The sequence below is a fragment of the Apaloderma vittatum genome, unplaced genomic scaffold (assembly GCF_000703405.1).
Source record: "Apaloderma vittatum isolate BGI_N311 unplaced genomic scaffold, ASM70340v1 scaffold11022, whole genome shotgun sequence".
Classification (NCBI taxonomy): Eukaryota; Metazoa; Chordata; class Aves; order Trogoniformes; family Trogonidae; genus Apaloderma; species Apaloderma vittatum.
Genome location: NW_009703126.1, coordinates 29456 through 49279, shown reverse-complemented (window position 1 = coordinate 49279; position 19824 = coordinate 29456). Strand labels below are relative to the sequence as shown.

The window sequence follows — 19824 nt, the reverse complement described above, 5'->3', positions numbered from 1 at the left end:
AACCTTGAAACTACATATTTTCTTACAGATCAAAGTAGCTACTTGAGGATAACACTAACAGAGGACCTAACAGTGTCAAACAATGTCAAATTCTTACAACTCGGCATAAACAAACAAATAAATCAATAAATAAGGGTACCTCCAAGACATGTGGCTGAACAAGGAGTAAAACCAATGTATTCCCAGTCGTAAATCACACTGCCATCTTCAGTGTGTGAAAATTCTGGTGTGTAGGGGACAGGATCACTGTCACAGGATGTCTGGTGACAGACTCGTTCTGTTGGTGGCTTCACATCTTCACATTCCTCCTCAGGCAGTTCAACCTCAGTCTGAGTAAACGCGAGAAGAATTCGGCACTTCACGTCTCGCACCTGTATGCCATCGCCACACGTGGCACTGCACGGAGACCAGGGCTCAGGAATAAACCTGCAAATAATCACAGAAAGAAACACTGTAATTTTATTCCATGTAACTGTGTCTGTGTGTGCATAGCTAAAACATAGCTAAGACTTAAGTCTTTCACTCACCTTCCATCCCACACCATTTCTCAAAACTCACAAAAAAAAAGATGTAGGAAAAGAGTAGAAAGAACTGTGAGGAACAGGGAAAGCTGTACCATTTCATGAGGAAAAAAAGACATCACTTAAATTTGTTTTTCAAACGCCTTCCGTGGAAAAAAGGAGAAACTCCATGAAGATATATCTATACAATACAAAATAGCTCCCCAGGCACGCAGACTTAGAGATAAGTAGGGAAAAGTACATTTGCAGTCTGCTTAAATCTGAGAAAGGCCATCACCTCATGTCATAGTAATCATCAGGAACCAGACAGAAGAAAAGCACTTTTCGAATCTAGCTATCTCCAGTGCACATCACCGCAGACTGTTGTTCAGATTTAATCTTGTAAGAAACCTCTCATCTTCAATAAAGAGGTCTAACCTGCTCAGTCTATCATCCATCATTTTTATTAGAAGGCATTTATGCCCCTGATGAACTATAGTAAAATCTTATTTTACAGATCATGAATTTACTGAATAAAAGGAGGTTTTAGTCTATAATATTCTCTAACTTTGAGACTCACATTAATATCTGATAGTAAATTTAATAATGACACTAGAGCCAAGGGGCTGACATTTCAGTAATAAAGACATTCTGAGTGGCTCTAGGGTACAATTTTTAGGAAATCAAAGTAATCAAATACAGAGTTTTATAGGACATTTTTTCAAAAGGTTGCTGTTGCTTTTTATTGCATGTCTTAATGCAGTTGATGATCAAAACACAAACGGCAAATACAGGAGGATAAATTTGGCCAATGATAAAAAAATATTTGGAAGGAAAAATCCAAATTAAGATTCAAAGATTTTCTCCTTGTCTTTGATTAAGAATTATCTTTACTGTAAGAAAGCTGCCCTTACAAATATAAGAACAGTTGTGATAGACAAAATCAGTATTTATACTCTGCATACAGAGTAAGCATAGAAAAATGTCAACACAGTGTGGTTGATTCTGTGGCTAGTTTATCATCTTGAGCCAATAACTTTTTGCCAGTATATACAGAGGAAGAATCCAATAGAATAAAGGAGAACAGTTGAGTGGGTAACCCATAAGGACACGCTAACTCAGTCCCTGGCATAGTCACCCAAGCTGTGCTTGGGACAGACCCCATGACAGACCGTCTCCTGTGGAAAAGACTACTCCCATTTCCAATACAGGTTACTAGGTACATGGTTCTTCTTTAAAGAGATGGTGGTGAAATACATTTACAACTCTACTGTGAAGATAAATACAGATGTCAAAGGCCATCACTTTGAAGTTTCCTTGAACAGAGCCTCAAAATTTCAGTTAGAGCTCGCTGGTCCTTGACAGACTTCAGTAAAGCACGCAGTATCCCCAACTCCTCTTGAAACCAAGGGAAACTGCAAGTACTCATTGCTTCGTAAGCCTGATTACTGTTGAAGATGAGCAGATTAATTTTTATTGGAAAAGTACTATCAAAATGGTAGATGACAATGACAAAATCTCAGTAAATGCTGCTGGAACCTATCAGCCCACCGAGTCTGGCACAGCTGGAAGGGGTTAACATCCAGATGCTTTTGATAACAAATTCTAACTGAACATCTGTGGGAAAAGCTGCAAAGGAAAGCTTTCTCTTGGCCCAACAGATAAAATGAGCTTAATACTGAAACATCAGATCTCACAGTCTTTTCAAAGATGGCCATGGAAACTACCTAGGGTGGCCATGGCAGAATCACCCTCATCCAAAGAAATGCTTAAGTATGTGCGTAACTAAGCATACTAGCTGTCCTTTGAAGTCAACAGACCTATAATGTGTTCAGAGTTAAATCTGCGCTTAAGTGCTTTATTGGATCAAGGCCACTGTGCATAGGTTTAACAAAATATGACTTTCTTCTCCCATTAAAAAAAAAGCATAAGTCCATTTGTAGCTATGTACCTAACTGGAAGAATAAAATTGATGGACACTTATAGTTGAGAAGCGGTAACTGGTGTTCTGACGACACCTAAAAGTTTACAGGCTGAAAATAAATAATGTTTTGTTAAAAGTATGACAGCAGCAAATCAGAAATTAGTCTTAGTTTTTTGTACTGTTAGCTGAGTGCATTAAAACATTCCAAAAATAATGTATGATGTATTCTTCTGAAATCCTGTATAAATGAAAGGAAATTTTGAACCACAGCAATCCTTTCATTCAGCAATCGATTTATAAAGAAACTCAGAAAATTCTATGCATTTTTTCTTTGACTTATAGCAAGCCTATATTATAATTGAGGTTTTCCTGTTGAATATTAGTGTTTGGTATTTTTCAGTGAAGTACAAGATTAAAAAAACAACACCCCAAATACTTCTTATTCTAGCTTGGCATTTGCTAAAATAGTCACATGACTATTTAGCCATTAAAATCCTTAATTGCAGAATGTTTCAAAGGATGACTATGTCAAAGTCACACTTTAAATGCCATCAGTGGAAGCCAATGGAGACTGCTAATATAAAATTAGAGCAAGGAACTGAGTTGGAGTGCAGAACAGAACAGACAGTGAGAGACCTCCAGAGGCTGGAATTGCATCTGAATTTTGAGTTCAGGCAGATGATCTTTCTTTTACTTTTTATTTAACTTACACACAACCAAGCCTGTGACAAATCATTAAATATTTTTAACTGAGTTAAGTATTTTTAACTCGGTGATATTCACAGCACACATGTGGCAATGCTTTGGACACAATATTTCCTTGAAGCAAATTCACTGTGCCTTCGACGGGCATACACTCAGAGTGAGCTCAGGTCATGATTGAGAAGCATCAAAGCACTTGTATTAAAACGTCCTGCAGATCATCAGGAATTTCTAATTGAATGGATAGGATGGTGGTAACAAAAATTTTCATAGATCTTTAAGTTTGTAGATGAGACTCCTCTTCTGATAAAAAAAAAATAAGAAAAGAATGGAAAAAAACAGATCCAAGCAGGCACAACTTTTCACAATTTCTTCCCAGTGCAATGGAGAAATCAAACGCTCCTATAATCATCTGCACGGGTATAAATGATGTACACATTAAAGTGCAATGGAGAGTATGTCCACAGTGCAGTGTTATCAGTCTAACGCTAATGGATATGTGCTTTCACCTGGGACACTCTGAAAAAGTCAGTGTAGGATGACCTGGAAAATGAAGCAGTGACCTGAACTACTGATGATAAAACTTGGAAATAACAGCGCAACCCAAACAAATCAAATCTGAACTGAAAACTCAGTGCAGCCTTCTGCAGCTCTCTAAAGACTTGGAAAACATGGTGTCTCTTAACATATATTTTTTTATTTTCCTCAGGCCTGCAGTTCTTGCTTTCAGTTAAGACAGGAAATGCCTAAATCCTGAAAAAAAAGGCTGCTCTTGTGATATTTCCAGTCCAATCCTACTGCGCCAAGGAGCCTGGATAAAAGTTTGCAGAAGTATCTAAAAAGCTGGCTGCTTACTTCCACAGGGCTGGCACCTTACCCCGCCCTGAAGCACTCCCCTTGCCTGCTCTAATCAGAGTTGCACTGCCAGGTTTTATCAACCTCAAGTGTGATGTGCTGGACAAAGTCACCAGTCCATTTTCAGAGGAGCAGCTGTGAAAAATATGTAATTCTCTATCTGTAAAAGCACAATGGGAACATTTCTGTGAAAATAACTGAACAAGGAGGAACCTTTATGAGAGACAGTGCATTTAACATTCAGTGAGTACAACTCCACAAATCCAGTAATTACTTTTTAGCTCAGGTTGCTGAAAAAATACAACAGCTTTTGAAAGCATTTTATTTTTGCCATGACAGGACAGGGCAGTTGAGGTGTCTATTTCTTTTAACTTACGATTAATAAAAAAGATGCAAAAACCTTGATGGAGCTTCTCTGCAAATCCCACTGTAACTAAGAAGGCTCAAGGGAAGAACAGTTTACAATAATGATTGGTATCAACTGTCATCACATTCCACAACTAAAAACTCAAAAGGTCAGACCTACATTTTTCTTGGCCTCACTTTAAGGGCAGTCATTCTTTATTTGCTAATAATAATAATAATAAAAAAAGAAGCTTTTGAACGTTCCCCCTCTATGTAAATTCAGGACACCAGCCATGGTAGACCACAGTGGCAGAAGTATTTATCTTCCACAAGCTACTTTTGGCATATCCACCATTTGTGGGTTCTAAAACACAGCTGTATTTATTCTCTTATTCATTATCAACTAAAATATCACACGAAAGCATGGAAAGACAGTTGTAATAAAAGGATGGCCTAGAAGCTGAGACTTTATATTGTGGTTTAAGTTTGGATGACAAGAGAATAACTAAAATTCAAAGCGATGGCATTTTACCAAGGAAATCATAAGCCTCCTGCTAGGCAGAGGTGGGCTCTGAGTTATCACTGTGCCATGTGTAAATCACAGAAAACGTAGCTAAAACTAGAGGGAAATCTTGTTATAATTTACTCTGGGAAAAGTAACAACTTATTGTTACAGTTTCTTTTTAAATCCTAAACCCTGACCCACAAAAATCTCACTCCAGCTGGGAAAGACCGGAGCAGTTACGGCATGAAATTTCAAGCATCTATGGAGAAACTGCTCTCGTTGCAAACCACTGTCCACACAACCAACAGACAATCTGCAACAAACAAATGAAGTCAGGGATCGGTTATTTCTCATTTCTCCTTACCTACCACTTTCCTTAGATCAACCAAATGAGAGCAGGTGGCAGCAGAAGACAGGTAAAAAGAAAACTAATGGGGAATCTGTCTGTAACATTCGAGCTGGGTCCCGGGAGAGTCCCAGCATAGCCAGACCAGGAAAGCACAGCACCTCAGCAACACCTCAGCAGAGAGGGGGATGGCAGAGAAGAGCTATCGGCAAGACACATCTGGAGAAACCTTTTAGACTTAGGTGAAGATGCTTCTGGAAAACGTCAAGGAAAGAGTCACAGGACAGGATGAGGATCATGAATGAAAGACGAAGAAAATCTAGGTCTCCAGGGTAAGCAAAGTATTGAAAAGATGCAGCAAACTGCAAAGCTGCAGGGCTGTGACAGGACACGCACCGGGAGCTGAAACACGTGGCTACATTCACACAGAGAGGCTGCAGTGGAATACATTGGTCATGTCTAGGAAGGCATGAATAACTGCTTTCTTTGTGAGGACAAGGTAAAAGGGAACCCATTACAAAGTTTCCTGCTCAGCTCTATTATACTCTGAACGAGCATGCTGTCTCCCTGCCAGTTGTCCCTGTTCTGTCAGACTGCTGCTGAAGGATCCTAAAAACCTAGAGACTACATTAGCTCCCCATTGCCATGGCATGCGAGAGATCATTTTTTTATAGCTTCATGCTGAATCCTCTGTAGAAGTGGCCTCATATACCTTCATTCTGATATGCTGACATTCAACAGGCACATTGGATTGCATCACCCCCTTTGACAATCACACTTTATATCTTTGCTACTACCCTGCCTGAATTCAGGGCCACCAATTTGGAGAGTGAAATAACTGCTCGCAGTAGGCTGACACTTGATTTGAGAGGCCAGAGCAGTGAAAGTTTAAAGCACAGTCACCATAACCATGCAAACACCTGTTTGGCAAGAGGTTTCTTCTGTGAGTCAGTGCAGGTGTAAAGACTTTATTACTCATGATCACACCTGTTGGTGTATGTGTGCCAAAAGTCAGGAATAGCTAGATAGAGGAAGAAAAATAAGAAGTTATAAGGTGCACTCCACTCTCAGAGCAATATAAATCCAAAGTAACTTCAGTAAGCTTATCTACATTATTTTAAACTGTTACTATAAATGAGTGCAAAATTTCACAAAGCACAACAAAATCTCTCGTGAAAACTCATAGAAAATTACACACTATATATTGAATATATTTGATACATATATCCATGAAATGTACACAGGGGATATAAGCAATTGTGTGGGTGCCCTAACATACATGGGACAGGAACAAGTGCAGCTGGATTTAAGCTATGCTTTCATCCTCAGGACTTAAACATTACAAGACTTACGCCCATCAGCTTTTAAGGGGACTCAGAAAACCCAGATGTTATTTCACACATACACACATGTAAAGTATCACAACTTATCCCCGCAGATTCAGCTAAGCTCAGAGATCAGCAGGTTTTTCTCACTTTATTTATGCATTGGTCTCACCCCCCAATGAAATCCTGGCAACCCTACAAAGTACCTCTTAATTTTTAATATAACCACTACATTCTTGAGGTAACAGCAAAGACAGGAATAAAACTGCATTTATTTCATTTACATCTTCTTAAATGGTTCCACATGCATTAATTAGAGCTTAATTAGGCTAAATTAAGATCCCTTTGCATTGCTAAAATGTTATAGGGACACTATAATAGAGTAGCTTTGTGGCATCCAGAACAGAAGCTCCAGAAGCAAAGCTACTGAGATATAAAATTAAGAACAGCTCACAGCACAATTCATCTCTCAAGGAGGGCCAACTGTCAAAGCAAACTGCACGGCAACAGTCATTCCAGATGAGCTGCAAAAATATGCTGGAAATGTTTTTTCACTATAAAAGACAATGTACTTACGTTGGCTCTTCTGAGACTGCTCTAATCTCTTCCATTTCATGTGCCTGCTTAAACCACGGCAATTTTGCTTCCACAGGACTTTTTTCTGGTAGAGGAAAAAAGCAAAAGAAATGTCAAAACATTCAGTAACTCCTCAAAAATTAGCATTATTCACCTTAGCACTTCACACTTTGCTAATGCTTTTGAATGAAGATATATTGGATAACAAAACATAATTTACTATAACATTTATTCATGATATTTGAGTTTTATTCTGACACTCTTCTTTTTACTGAGGGGGTACCAGTATTCCAATTTTCACTCCCATTTAATCTTTTACTTCCTTCCTACATCTCTCCCAAACGCAGGTAATTTCTAGTAGATAGGAAGTTATATCTCAGTGCAATCGATTATTGTCATAATTTCAGTTTATAGCTGAAAAAGAAGCCAGAGCATAGCAAACATACATTGCTCTCCAAACAGATTGGCTTCCTCAGTAAATTTTCATAGAAATTTTTTTTCTGAGTTTGCTAGCGTCCTCAAAATTGGAAATTAATGTAAAAAACAATAAGAGCTTGTTTTATCTCTCTACATATCCTACACTTCAGCAATTCTTTTTCTTTTTTTTTTTTTTAAGTCAGTTGAGGATCTGTGGTCCCAAATGGCAGAAGGTTCTTAACTTTTCAGAGACAGTTTCTGCTTTATGGTTTAACCCTGAATAGTCTTTTGCTTGGAGAAATCTCTAGTATGAAAACATCCTGAAGAGAAACAGTGTTGCCTACAGATGCTTTTCACTTCTTTGTAAATCTTTATGGTAAGTTGTGAAGGTCTGAAATATAGCCTTTCAAATAGAAAATAAAATTATGGGAGTAGCACCCACTAAAAGTTTCTGGGCCCAGATGGAGAGAAATGAGCAAGGGATAACACATACTAGTTTCCCTCCTCATCTTTGTTTTTCCTTCTCACTTTCCCACCTACTGTTTTATGCCTTACTAACTCGTTTACAGAATATTTGTCAATTTACATCATTGTTACAGACCTTTTAAACATGCAGAAATGGAGAAGACAAAATGAAACCAGTTTGACTATAACTTCATGAACTGATGAGGTCCACTGAGAATTTGACACATCTAGTAAGATGCAAATGAACAAGATCCCAGGTGATACATAGGGACTATCATTTCCACTACAAGTAGTATTGAACAACTCCTCCTCCCCATGTTGAAGTCATTAATTCTGGTTTTCCCAGTTTGACCAGGCTGTATAAATTTAGCATGTTCACCTCATGACAGTCTGGCCACATTATTAACAAAAAACATCAACAGGGCATTTTTCCTAGCACCAATAATTAAAACACTTGTTTCTGCCAAGACTGAAATAAGTCCTAGTAAATTCCAGCTTCTGGCATTTCTGAAAAAGGTTACCAGGGGCTTTTAATTCTCTTCACAAGAATGCGAAACAATAACAGACCCAGACAAAATTCCAGTTACCTTTTGGCTTGTAACATGGTATTGGCACGGTGCACTCCTCTTTAATGTGCAGTTTGAGTTGTGGGTTACAGCCACCGACGTGCTGCCCACGGTGATCGATGCACAGCACCACGCGGTAACGCAAGCCTCGGCCACAGGTCACTGTGCACTGCGGGAGACAATGCAACCATCTCACGCTCTTTCTTTTTTATTGTATTTACAAATACTGTTAAGTTAGAAGTACTGATGATGCATTCACTTAAGTTTTTCCACAATCAGTCAGGTATCAGACATGTATGAATTTGTGCCTGCACTGCTAGGTGAATAAAGAAAAAGTTTGATGCTGGAAAAAAAAAACATCTAAGTTTTGGGAATACAAGTTATTTCTTGGGGTTCTGTAAAGCTTATCTGATTGGCATGAGTCTGAAACAGAGGTGGCTACAGGCTGAGAAAATGCTCTCTCAGAGTGGTCATTTTCAGTTAAAGCTGGGTCAGACGTGCTGCAAGAGCAGTTTCTTCACTAGTCAGTGATGTCATCTGGATGAACTAAGGAATAACAGAAGTGTTGAGCTATCTGACCATATCAGATAACTACAGCCAAGATAAGTTGGCTTTATGTTCTTGTTACTACAATGAAAGGTAAGAATGCTGGAAAATCAGCCTTGCAGACATGTTAGCCCCTAGACAGACGTGCCTTTAGCTATTATATGCAGTGAAATACTACATTTATCAAGAACTGAGAGACAAACGACCTGATTGCAAAGGGGCCTGACCTCTGGCTCTAATTTCTCCTCCGTGTAAAGCAGGAATTCAACAGGCATAAATAATTCTATATGTATTTTTCTCCATACAGACACATTAACAGTTTGATCATCAGGCCAAATTACTTAGCACAAACTTCTCCTAGCAAGTACTATGAATTATGCTTGCAGGGCTGTATTTTTCTAATAGCCCTGTGCTCACAAATACATGGTAACACAAGATTCGAGGCTTTCTTTAGAAAACGAGAAAAAAGGTCCAAACTAATTTTTAACTTACTTGAGACCATTCCATTGCCACCCATTTAGGACAGTCAAACAGATTGCAAGTTTGAATGACTTTGGGTTTAGGGGCATACATGCATTTCCATTCTTCCACTTGCAGTATCTCTCCATGAATGGTCTCCTCCACACACACGAAACTTCTCCTCTGAATACCACCTCCACAGGAAACAGAACATGCAGTCCAAGGGTTATGTTCCCACCTGGAGAAAGAATTCATGTATATTAAAAATAAGGCTATTTTTAATTCCACTAGCCTCTATTAAAAGTGCAAGATACCGAATCCAACCTTAGTGTCATTAAAAATCACGGACAGTTTGGTTGCTGGATCCTTACCATGCAATAAATACAGATGCATTGAATTATAGAGCTACTTTGCATTATTCCAGGCTTAAATTAATGTGCAAAATGAAAACTAGAACTATAAATTTAAGCACATTTCCAAAAGTAACTGAAAATCTTACTCTCATACATGATTTAAAGACCCTAAATACACTAAGTCTGATTACTGGAATGATTTTACCTGCAAATAGTCTAAATCATCTAAACAGAGTATTTTTCACAGTTAATTTACATGGTCACATATACTCTCATTACCATTGTTGGAGACCAAGAAGCATATGTATTTGAGATTATATGAAGTCCAAAGACAGATCTGACCATGCTGACTAAGGGTGTTATTGCTCACAGTTACTCATCATTGCCCACATCATGCAGACTACCCTTAAAAAAAACCCGTTCATGAAAGAATTTTTATGGGAACTTTAATACTTGCTTTGGGTAAACCCAGCAATTTCATTCCAAACTGTCCTCATCCATAAGGACTGTGAACAAATTAGATTGTGACAGGTACCATTTGGCTGGTCATCTGCAAGTTTTCCACCCTCATTAAATTGCCATTGAACGACCTGGTATTCACACTTTCCATCTTGCTTCAAGCAAAAGGCAGCTGCTCATCCATCTCAGCTGCTTTGGCTAACCCAGCTCATTTCTCCTGAAGCAGGGCTATGCACAAGTTAAGGAAAGCTCACACAGCCCTGTCAACCAGCAGAGCTGGCGGTTGCAGCCTCCATCGGAGGGAACGTCTTCCAAGTGGACACCTATCCACGATCATAGACCTAACTACAGTATTTTGGTGCACCACCTGAACAAATTGCCGCACCATTGAAATGAGAGTTATAGGGAGGTTTTTAGGTTACAAACTCGGTTTCATTTATTTCCTGGTCTTAGCATGTACACCAAAAATGATCCCTTCTCAACAAAAACTAACTTCAATACTGTCCTGCTCCTGACACATTTGGAGGTAACAAGCTTCCATCACAACATTTGTCTACAGGTTCCCACTGACCCCTATGCAATTGTTCCTCATCCTTCACCTCCTATCTCTTGCTTTCTTTCCACCACCCACCCAAATCAAAGCTAAGCCCAGGGAAATGATTGAGTCCTGCAGCACATCTTATGGTTCATCGATGTCTTGTTAGTTTAAAACTTACTCCTCTTACAACTGCAGGGGCTCAGAAAGCATCATGAAAAAAACTATATACATTATGAACAATGGTGTCAGCAAGTACTACTATATCCCATCAAAATCAATTAATCAAAAGTAACAGCTATCAGAAAGGAAGTAATAATCTCACAATAGATGAAGTAAAGGCCTATAAATCAAAGGTAAATCTAAGTAATTACTACCTACTTTCTATGATACAGCAGGTAAATCAAGGACACTTCCGAATTTAAGCAATTCATCAAACTGCCTACAAAAACATATTAATCATGCCTAAACTCAACAAAAGAATGAAAATAAAACATACAGCAAGCCACGGAATGTTAACCATAGAGTATATACTCAAAAGCATTCAGAATCAAGCTGTATGCCCAGATACTGATACTATATCACAATTACAAAACACATTTGAAGAGCAACAGTTACACTTTTCTTTGACTTAATGAACAGTCAGTATTAACTCATTTTCTTTCAAAAAAGTCAGGAACTAAAGAGCAATTAACTGTTCAATGAATTAGCAGCTCGTGGATTTATATATATAATGCTCACTGTGCTATATGTAATACAAGCCTTGCAAGTGTTTATAGCATGAACTTTTATAGTTGTTTTTCTTTATCTCATCAGTTTCAAACACACTCCAGACCCCATACTCCCCTAAGCATTTTCAAGATGGAGTGAGGTCCATGGCTACTGGGGAAAAGGGGGGTCTTGGGCAAGCAGTCAAGGAGACACTTTCCAGAACCCACAGCTGTCAAGGGATCCTCAACAGTCCAACAAGTCTGAAGTAAATGGAGGCATTCCAAAAGCTTTAAAAGAAAATTTTCATCCTGGGAAATTTTTCTATTTATTTCAAAAGAATTCTCCATCTGTAAAAATATTTCAGTGGGGCATTTACAACTGTAGCCACAGGAGAACTCTTTCAAGATCTTGTGGTGCGCACCATGACTTTCCCACAACTTCCTCGTGTGAATGGGAAAGAAGTGGTAAACGCCCCAGGACTGCAAGGCAGCCCTCCCCATGGCCCTCGTGTTACGTAGGAACTGTGGTGTGTGACGGCTGCTCAAGGGGAGGGAGTCTGCCCAGCTTTGCTCAAGCATATCTACAGTACTTCGGTTTTCTGGCTGCTCTGCAAAAACAGTCATGGGTTAACATGTAAGAAACAGGTAAGGAGAAAAAAAAAGGGCAAAAAGAAAAAGTGGAAGGAGGCTCAGTCGAACTGGCAGGGGCTAATGCACTGCAGCTACTTGACAGGTAAAAAGCACAGAGAAAATCCATCCTGCTAAACTGAACTAAGACTCACATCTGTGCTGGACCAGATTCACAACACGATGCAGGTATAGAAACTTGCTGTTTCAGCTGCTGTTTTGTTTCACAAATTCCAGCAAGAAAAGGTGCTTTTACATCTTCATTGTGTTTGTTTATGCGTCCTTCCCAGTAAGATACAGCCCATTTCCTCTCTCTCCTTCCCAACTGTGTGTGGCACCAACTGTGAGCCCTGCTGGGCTGCCTGTTATCTTACAGCTCTTACTCCTGAGCATCACACCCAGGAAGATCATGATGCCTTCTGACATGAGACACTGAGGTGCTGAAACGAGGTGGGCCGTTGTCTGTAGCTCTGAGTATCTGAAAAGAGAACCTGCCCAGAGCTTTATCATAGACATAACCTATATCACCACAGTGTCCTGCAAACGTGCTGGGCACAGTAAAGCACAGAATGGGGGATTAAATTTCTCTTCCAATTGGTCTCCAAGCCCTGAGTGCTTCAGAGGATAAAATACTCATGTAAATAAATTGTGCTGAGTTCCAGAGGAGATGTGAAGTAAAAAGGAATTGGCAGAAGAAATGGAAGGGGAGAGACACAGAACATAATTATGGAACTTTACAGGATAAAGCTGTAGAAGAAAAAAGTCTCAATCTATGTATGAAAGCCAAAGTACATCAGAGGACAGCAGATCCGCAACAAGCATAAATTGCTACAGACATAAGCTATGACATTTATATCAGCTGTAATCAGTAGCTCCACTGAGCCGTGCAAGTCTATGATTTCATTCTTATTACTTCATATCTTTACTACTTTAGAAAAATACACATTATTCATTTCATGACATAATAAAGCAGAGGTTCAGCTCAGATAAATATGCACCTAATTCCATCAACTTTAATTCTTCACATTAACAGTAAATCTGACTCAATGCTTTTTAGTGCTAACATTCTTTACAAAACATCTAAGCCTTCACAGAAGTTTTATGTTCTTGCCATTGATTCAGGTAAAACGAATAAACAAAAGGCAACAAACTGTGATCTGATGACTTAATTTTATGCAGTAGATATTCAGACAACTCAGCGTCTTTAAAGTGACATGTCAGCCTTGTCAATAAACACAGTGTATGTCTGAAGAAGAGGAGAAAAACAAGACCTCTCAAGGGAAAAAAATCATGGAGTTCTGTAACATAGGGAGGCCTAGTCAATAAAAGAAGATGTTCATTGCATAGAACTTCAGAATAAAACCTTTCAAAGACAAGAACCCATATGTGCATCTTTAAGGAGATGGTCTTCTCAGCATTAGAGCAGATGGCAGCTTAGGGGGACAACTCTGTACTCAAAAGTCTTCACACTGATATTTTTAAGAAGAGTATATTAACCCCTTACTGTCAGGCTAATCATCCAGAGCATACTGAAATAAAACACAAGCTTCAAAAATGTGAACAGGATTGTTATGTACTTATTCTCCTGTAAAGTAAAGAATCAGAAGAGGTCCCATGATCTTAATACTCAGACAGGTTATCTGCAGCGAGAATTGTGCTAATGCTGACACATACGCGATCCTGACTATACATACCGAGGAAGCGGCTGGAAGTGATCATAGGGCATGATTTCTTTAAATCCATCACTGTCAACAAAATAAATATCACATCGTTATTTCTCATAACTGAGACTGTACATCAAGTACATACTTTCACGTGAGCATGCTTGAAGTAAGCATTTCTCAGTGTGAAATGAGGGAATCTTACATTCATTACACATCACCCTTGTGGCAAAAAATGTCTCGTATAATCTTATCTCTTTCACAAGATAGAGATCTACACACTACACAGTTTTTTCACTTCATACCATCAAAAAATTATTAAATGACCACCCAATCTGGTAGAGAATTTTATTATCAGTGATCTTTTAGGTCTCTGCTTCTTTATTAACAAGAAAATATTTACATGTATCTGTAATGAGTGGCAGCAAAATAAACGTATCGAACAGTTCATCCTAGGTAGGTCTTGAATGCTGCTTAGGACCCTCCTAGCACTGTTCATTTGAACTCCATTGTGTAGATCAGGCATAAAGTGTTACTTCCAATGCTAAGAAGTACACTATATCCAGTAGTACTTCCCTTTTTCTGTCTGTATAAGTTAAATTTACAAGGAAAAAAGATAATTACAGCCTTCCTTTGCCCAGTTTTCCCATTCTAGCCTTGCAACATTTTGGCACCCGTTGCCACTACGTGTTACTGAAGTCTTACCACTCCACAGAGTGATCAGCTCTCCAGGAAAAAAACACCTTGAAGCTCTGCACATCTGTAACTGTCACAGGTCACTATCAACGATTATGTTCAACAAGAATGAAAGGAAATGGACAGTTTAGCTATAGGAAATTAAATCCATGGAGAGTGTTTCCTTTTCTTCTTGCATATAACTCTAGCTCAGCCAGCTGGCATATTAGTGTGAGGTTCTGGGACTTGATACTGTGATGTTATTTTAAGATTCTTTAAGAACAGCCAGGAAACCTCACCAGACAATCCAAAAGTTAGTTTGAAATATTGTAGTGCAATTCAATACAATTTATGTATACTATAGCCTTTATAATTTGGCAATAACGTTCTGTGGTATTTGTACCACAAGTATATTTACGTTGAATGTTTTTAGGTTTGGGGTTTTTTTTTAATTCTTATTGTAAAAAAACAAACCACCAAAACTTACGTGCCAAATCAACAGTACAAAGGAAGAATGAAATTTTTATCGTAGGCAGATGAAAAAATCAAGTTAAACCATGTGCAAAACTTGTACGCTGACTGAGAGCTGGAGCTGCTGTTTAATAAGAAATCCAGAATGGCAGCAACAATAAATCCAAAAGCATGCAAACAACCTGTCCTCCTTACACAATCTCACAAAACCCTTGTACTAGTAACTGCACTACTTAGCAAAAGACAAGGTAGAATTAGCCCTTGAAAAGACAAATTATTTACAATATATCTATATAAAGCAAAGTCACATATTCTGCAACAATAAATAAGTGCCACAAAGCTCTTGTCAGTGGTGCCACACATCACCTTTAATATGCATAAAAATCAACCAAAACCAAGTAGTCTTAAAGATTAAAAGAAATTATATTAAGTAAATACAATTGCTTGTTCCTCAGTAACCAACTATACCATTTAAATTTATTTGTCATACAAACCTAGAAGGGCAGGGATCCATGTTGCATTCTTTTAGCTTGGGCTTTGGTTTCTTATTTTCTGGATAGTAATGACAATAGTGGTCAGGAACCACGCGCTTCAGACGAATATCCACGCATTCAGCTGAATTAAGTTGGTAACCTATGCAGAAGGAAAGCTAAATGTTGGCAATGGAGATAAATTAAAGCAGGGAGACTTCTCTCACCCCCAAATAATGTGCTGCCCCATTGACTTAATTCCCCATGTTACTCTTCTTTGGTTTACTTTTAAACAAGGAAACACATCACAGGAATATGCAGGACCAGATTTGCATTTCAGGTAACTCAGCTTAACAATTATGGTAACCTATCTAAACACTAGATGAGATTCTGGCACATTATCCTAACAATATTCTAAAGGTAAAAGCACACATATTTTTATGTGATGCAGGAATACATGTACTGGATTAGCTCACCTGTCACAGAGGCAACCCTACAAAGCCATATGGTTCTATTACATATTCCACAGTTTATAACTACTGGAGAAGTAACCATGTATGTTAGAGAGCTATATTACACAGTCATGCATGTTAAAAAAAAATAAATACTTAAAACAGAAAGTCAGAGGAACTGAAGATGAGATCCAAAAGCATAGCTAAGTTAAACTGTAGAAAATCAAGAAATAGTTTCAAGAACGCTCCTAGATGAAGAGCCAACAATAAAAAACTTGAAGTATCTACTTAGTGAAAAAAAGTAATTTTTAAAAAAATTGTGTGGAGACTGGTTACAAGAAGGGATCTCAGTTTTATAAACCACTAGGTTGGTTTTTTGGCTAAGAAAAAGAAACTCAATCAAAAGAGCGGATTTGGACTTAAACTGAGGAGAGGAGGAGGATGTTCTGGTATGTGCAAAGAAAAAAAAAAGTTTGAAACCACAAGAATTAAAATCCAGAGTCAATAAACTAATAGCACAAGCCTCAGTGTCTACTGAAAGTGCATGGTATCATGTATCAATGGCTTCACTTGTGTGTCTCTTGGCTGATTCAAAGTGTCATCCTGCACGAGGGTGATAAGCATAAAGTTCCAGTGCTCAGAGCATGTATGTTCCAGTTCTTGCAAGTACTTAAAGGACCCAAAGAGATGTGCCCCTTGTGAACAAGATAAACACAACTTTTAAACATTTTTGCTCATTCAAGCTTGACTGTGCTTTCTGAGGTGCCCAACACACTCCTCCTTCCACACATTGAGATTAGAGAATTAAAAGTAGAAGCATCCAAGTGAGCAATGGCAGTAAACTGATTCCAAGTCTCTGTTGTGAAGAACTTCTTTTACTGCCAGCAAAAGATGCCAAACAGACAATCTGGATACTAAATCTGCTTTAAGATAACAGGTTAAAGCCAGACAGCTGCAATACAACTTCCCTGCATGCCTCAGTAATATGCCATGCTTAACACTACTACTTTCAGGGATAAGCAGGAGCTAGTTTCTGCGCTTCCTCAGCTACTGGCCTCTCTCGGCATTGCCATCAAGAATGTCAAGAGCAGTTTCATATTACAGATGTGCATTTATGAAGTCAGGCATTGAAAATTCTGGATAATTTCAAAGATACTGACATGTAGCTACAATTTTCAAACTGTAACAACCAGTCTGAATAAGACTGGATTTGAGCTAATAATTTTGAAGGTAAATATGTCCCTTGAGTGCTTACATGCAGTCCTCAAAAATAACTATGACACGTTACATTTCTTCCCTTGTCAGATAGGCTAGGGAAAAATTCATAAATACAGTGTGATGGAATCATCAGAGGATATGTGCTGCCACTCACAGTTCCAAGAGAATCACACTTCATGAGGCCGAGTATCTTACATGATACAGTAGTTTCCTATGGGACTACATATTATAGACGAATATTGTCTGCATTTTAGATTAAAGTGAGGTGCAAGTACCAAAATGGATGGTCCATCAGAAGATCCCCAGACTCTGCTTGTTCTTTAAACATCTTTCACTCTTTTTACTCATGTCCCAAGTAACTATTTAAACCATATTTGTACTCTCAAAAAAATAAATAAATCACTATACCAATATCACTTGTATCCCAGTCTGTTTTTCAGGTGACCTGGGTAATAATAGCTGAACTAAAACAGCTATCTGCGATGTCAAACACTTTTTCTACCATGAGGTCACATTTTCTGCAGAACCAGACATGACAAGCAGTGGGCTGGGCTGGATGAGAAGTAGCAGAATTGCGCTGTGCTTCGTCTAACCATTGCATAAACTGTAGTGTTTAAACTAGTAGTAAACACTACGGCACACTACCTGCTGCTCTAACTACCATCAAGACTAATTGTCTAAGATCCGACAGCCAAAGGTATTCATAGCAGCTGTTCTTTAAATTCTATTTATTTATTCTGCTTTCTGCATATAAGTAATTTCAAAACTAAGTGTTCTAAAACTGTCCCTCATGTCAACTACTGTAGCCAGAAATACCTTCTTTCTTCATCTCTTGATTATCTTTAACATCTCACATTTCTTTGCTTACTCTCCCAAAATATCCTTTATGAATTGACATTTTTCACTTTGAATGTCAAATCTTTATTTCTTAGCCAAAGTCCTCACTTAAACAATCATTCCTTATGGAAGAACATGACTTCCACTAATTTAACATGCAAAACCCCCCAATGTTTAAACTAACTTAACCAACTGACCTGCTACTCTGTCATTTATTTTTCTAAACAACTACCAGTTTGCAAATCTCACAAACATTTAATCAATAAAAATGCAGAAAGAAGGTTGTGAATCAGTCACTTTTAATGTTCAGCTGTAAACTCTCCTGAGAAACCGCCATTACCTACCTCCTCCACATGTCACTGTGCAGGGGAAGAACTCTGTTTGTCTCCACTGATGACTGATGGGTTGATAGAAAAAGAATTGAACCACACTCTCTTTTGATCCAGAGTACCTGGTCTGAAGAAATTTCCATTACAACACGTGTGTATACTGTACTCCATTGTTCATGTAATTTCAAAACATAATTCATTTATAACAGCAGTGCAGAGAGCAATATGATAACAGGCATAAAACCTCTAGAAAATGTAGAGTGACAAATTTAAGTTTGCAATAATCAAACACTTGTATGTTGCTTTGTTTTTCAAATTATTCAAAGTACTAATGTGACTATTTGATTATTTATCCTTGACTGGTGAAGTTCCTAACTGTATTCTTCTGTATTATCTCTTTGTTAGCAAAATTTTTAAAATTTAGTGGAGAGGAAGATCAATAATTGAGCTAAGCATGCTGGTTCATATTCAGAAAAGTGTAACTGCACATGTGATACTGGAGATGCAAAATAAATACTACTGAAAGCCTCTATCTACAACATGACAAATAAAGCCAAGTGGTGTGACAACACTGAAACACTCGTCATTTCCAATGGAAAACTGCATGACCATCATCCTGTGGCAGTCAAATATTGGCATGTTTCTGCATAAAAATATCTGCATGTATGCTGCAAGTCATCGGTACGTGTTCTGGGCAGGAGAGAAACTTAAAAGGATTAGAGACGGTCTGTAGCTGGATTAGCAACAGCCTAAGGGGGTGCCAGGGCGCTGCTCGGAGCAGTGCTCAGGTTCAGGAGGTGTCAGTCTGCAATTGCCTTAATATCCATCCCTGGCACAGGATCATCCTGCTCTTTCAGTAATACTTAAAATGAAAAGCCCTGGACATTTTTACTACTATGGATCCTGTGGTACTCTCCACCACAGCAAAGACATTAAGCCTCTAACATTTTAATTTGTTTGGATATACTTAGTGCAAATTATCTCCAGACTGTAATTAGGATTCCTTATTTGCTAACTAAAAGATTTTGCATTGCTACAGCCTGATGGACAGCCACCTACTTGGTTGCACATACTTGCAATATCTGTGTACATTTGTGCATACACATGTCCCACCTTGATAATGAAATCTGCTCCGACAGGTCCCTGGATCTTTATGATTTCCCTATCTGTATTCTTCTGAAATTCAACAGTTGTATTTTCTATGACAAATGTTCCAGGAGCAGTGAAGCTGTGCTCTCCCTTGTCTCCTTGTAGTGTCTTCGACTCTATAACTAAAGAAGAAATATGCAATCAGTAAACTTAAACAGGGTATTTTTCTTATTTTCAAGGAAGTCAGAAAGGAATGTTTACAACTTTGCAAGAAACAGCCATCTATGTGCACTACAAAAATCACACAGAATACCCATGAGAATACTAGGTGCTTCAGATTATAGGCTGACATACAATTGCATGATGTGTCAACACAGGAACAGCTGCCCAAACACACTATTCTTTCA

The 19824-nt window shown here is 38.4% G+C and overlaps 1 protein-coding gene across 1 annotated transcript in view; it reads right to left on the bottom strand.

Moving 5' to 3' along the window:
* ADAMTSL3 (ADAMTS-like 3) overlaps positions 1 to 19824 on the bottom strand; it is a gene marked incomplete at its 5' end in the record, with an annotated part of 87836 nt that overhangs the window by 41614 nt on the left and 26398 nt on the right. Inside the window, 8 exons of the mRNA XM_009864517.1 lie at positions 140 to 426; positions 7079 to 7163; positions 8548 to 8695; positions 9565 to 9769; positions 13910 to 13960; positions 15517 to 15655; positions 18344 to 18455; positions 19442 to 19599. Coding sequence (XP_009862819.1) covers positions 140 to 426; positions 7079 to 7163; positions 8548 to 8695; positions 9565 to 9769; positions 13910 to 13960; positions 15517 to 15655; positions 18344 to 18455; positions 19442 to 19599 — 1185 coding nt within the window. The remainder of the gene's footprint in view (positions 1 to 139; positions 427 to 7078; positions 7164 to 8547; positions 8696 to 9564; positions 9770 to 13909; positions 13961 to 15516; positions 15656 to 18343; positions 18456 to 19441; positions 19600 to 19824) is intronic.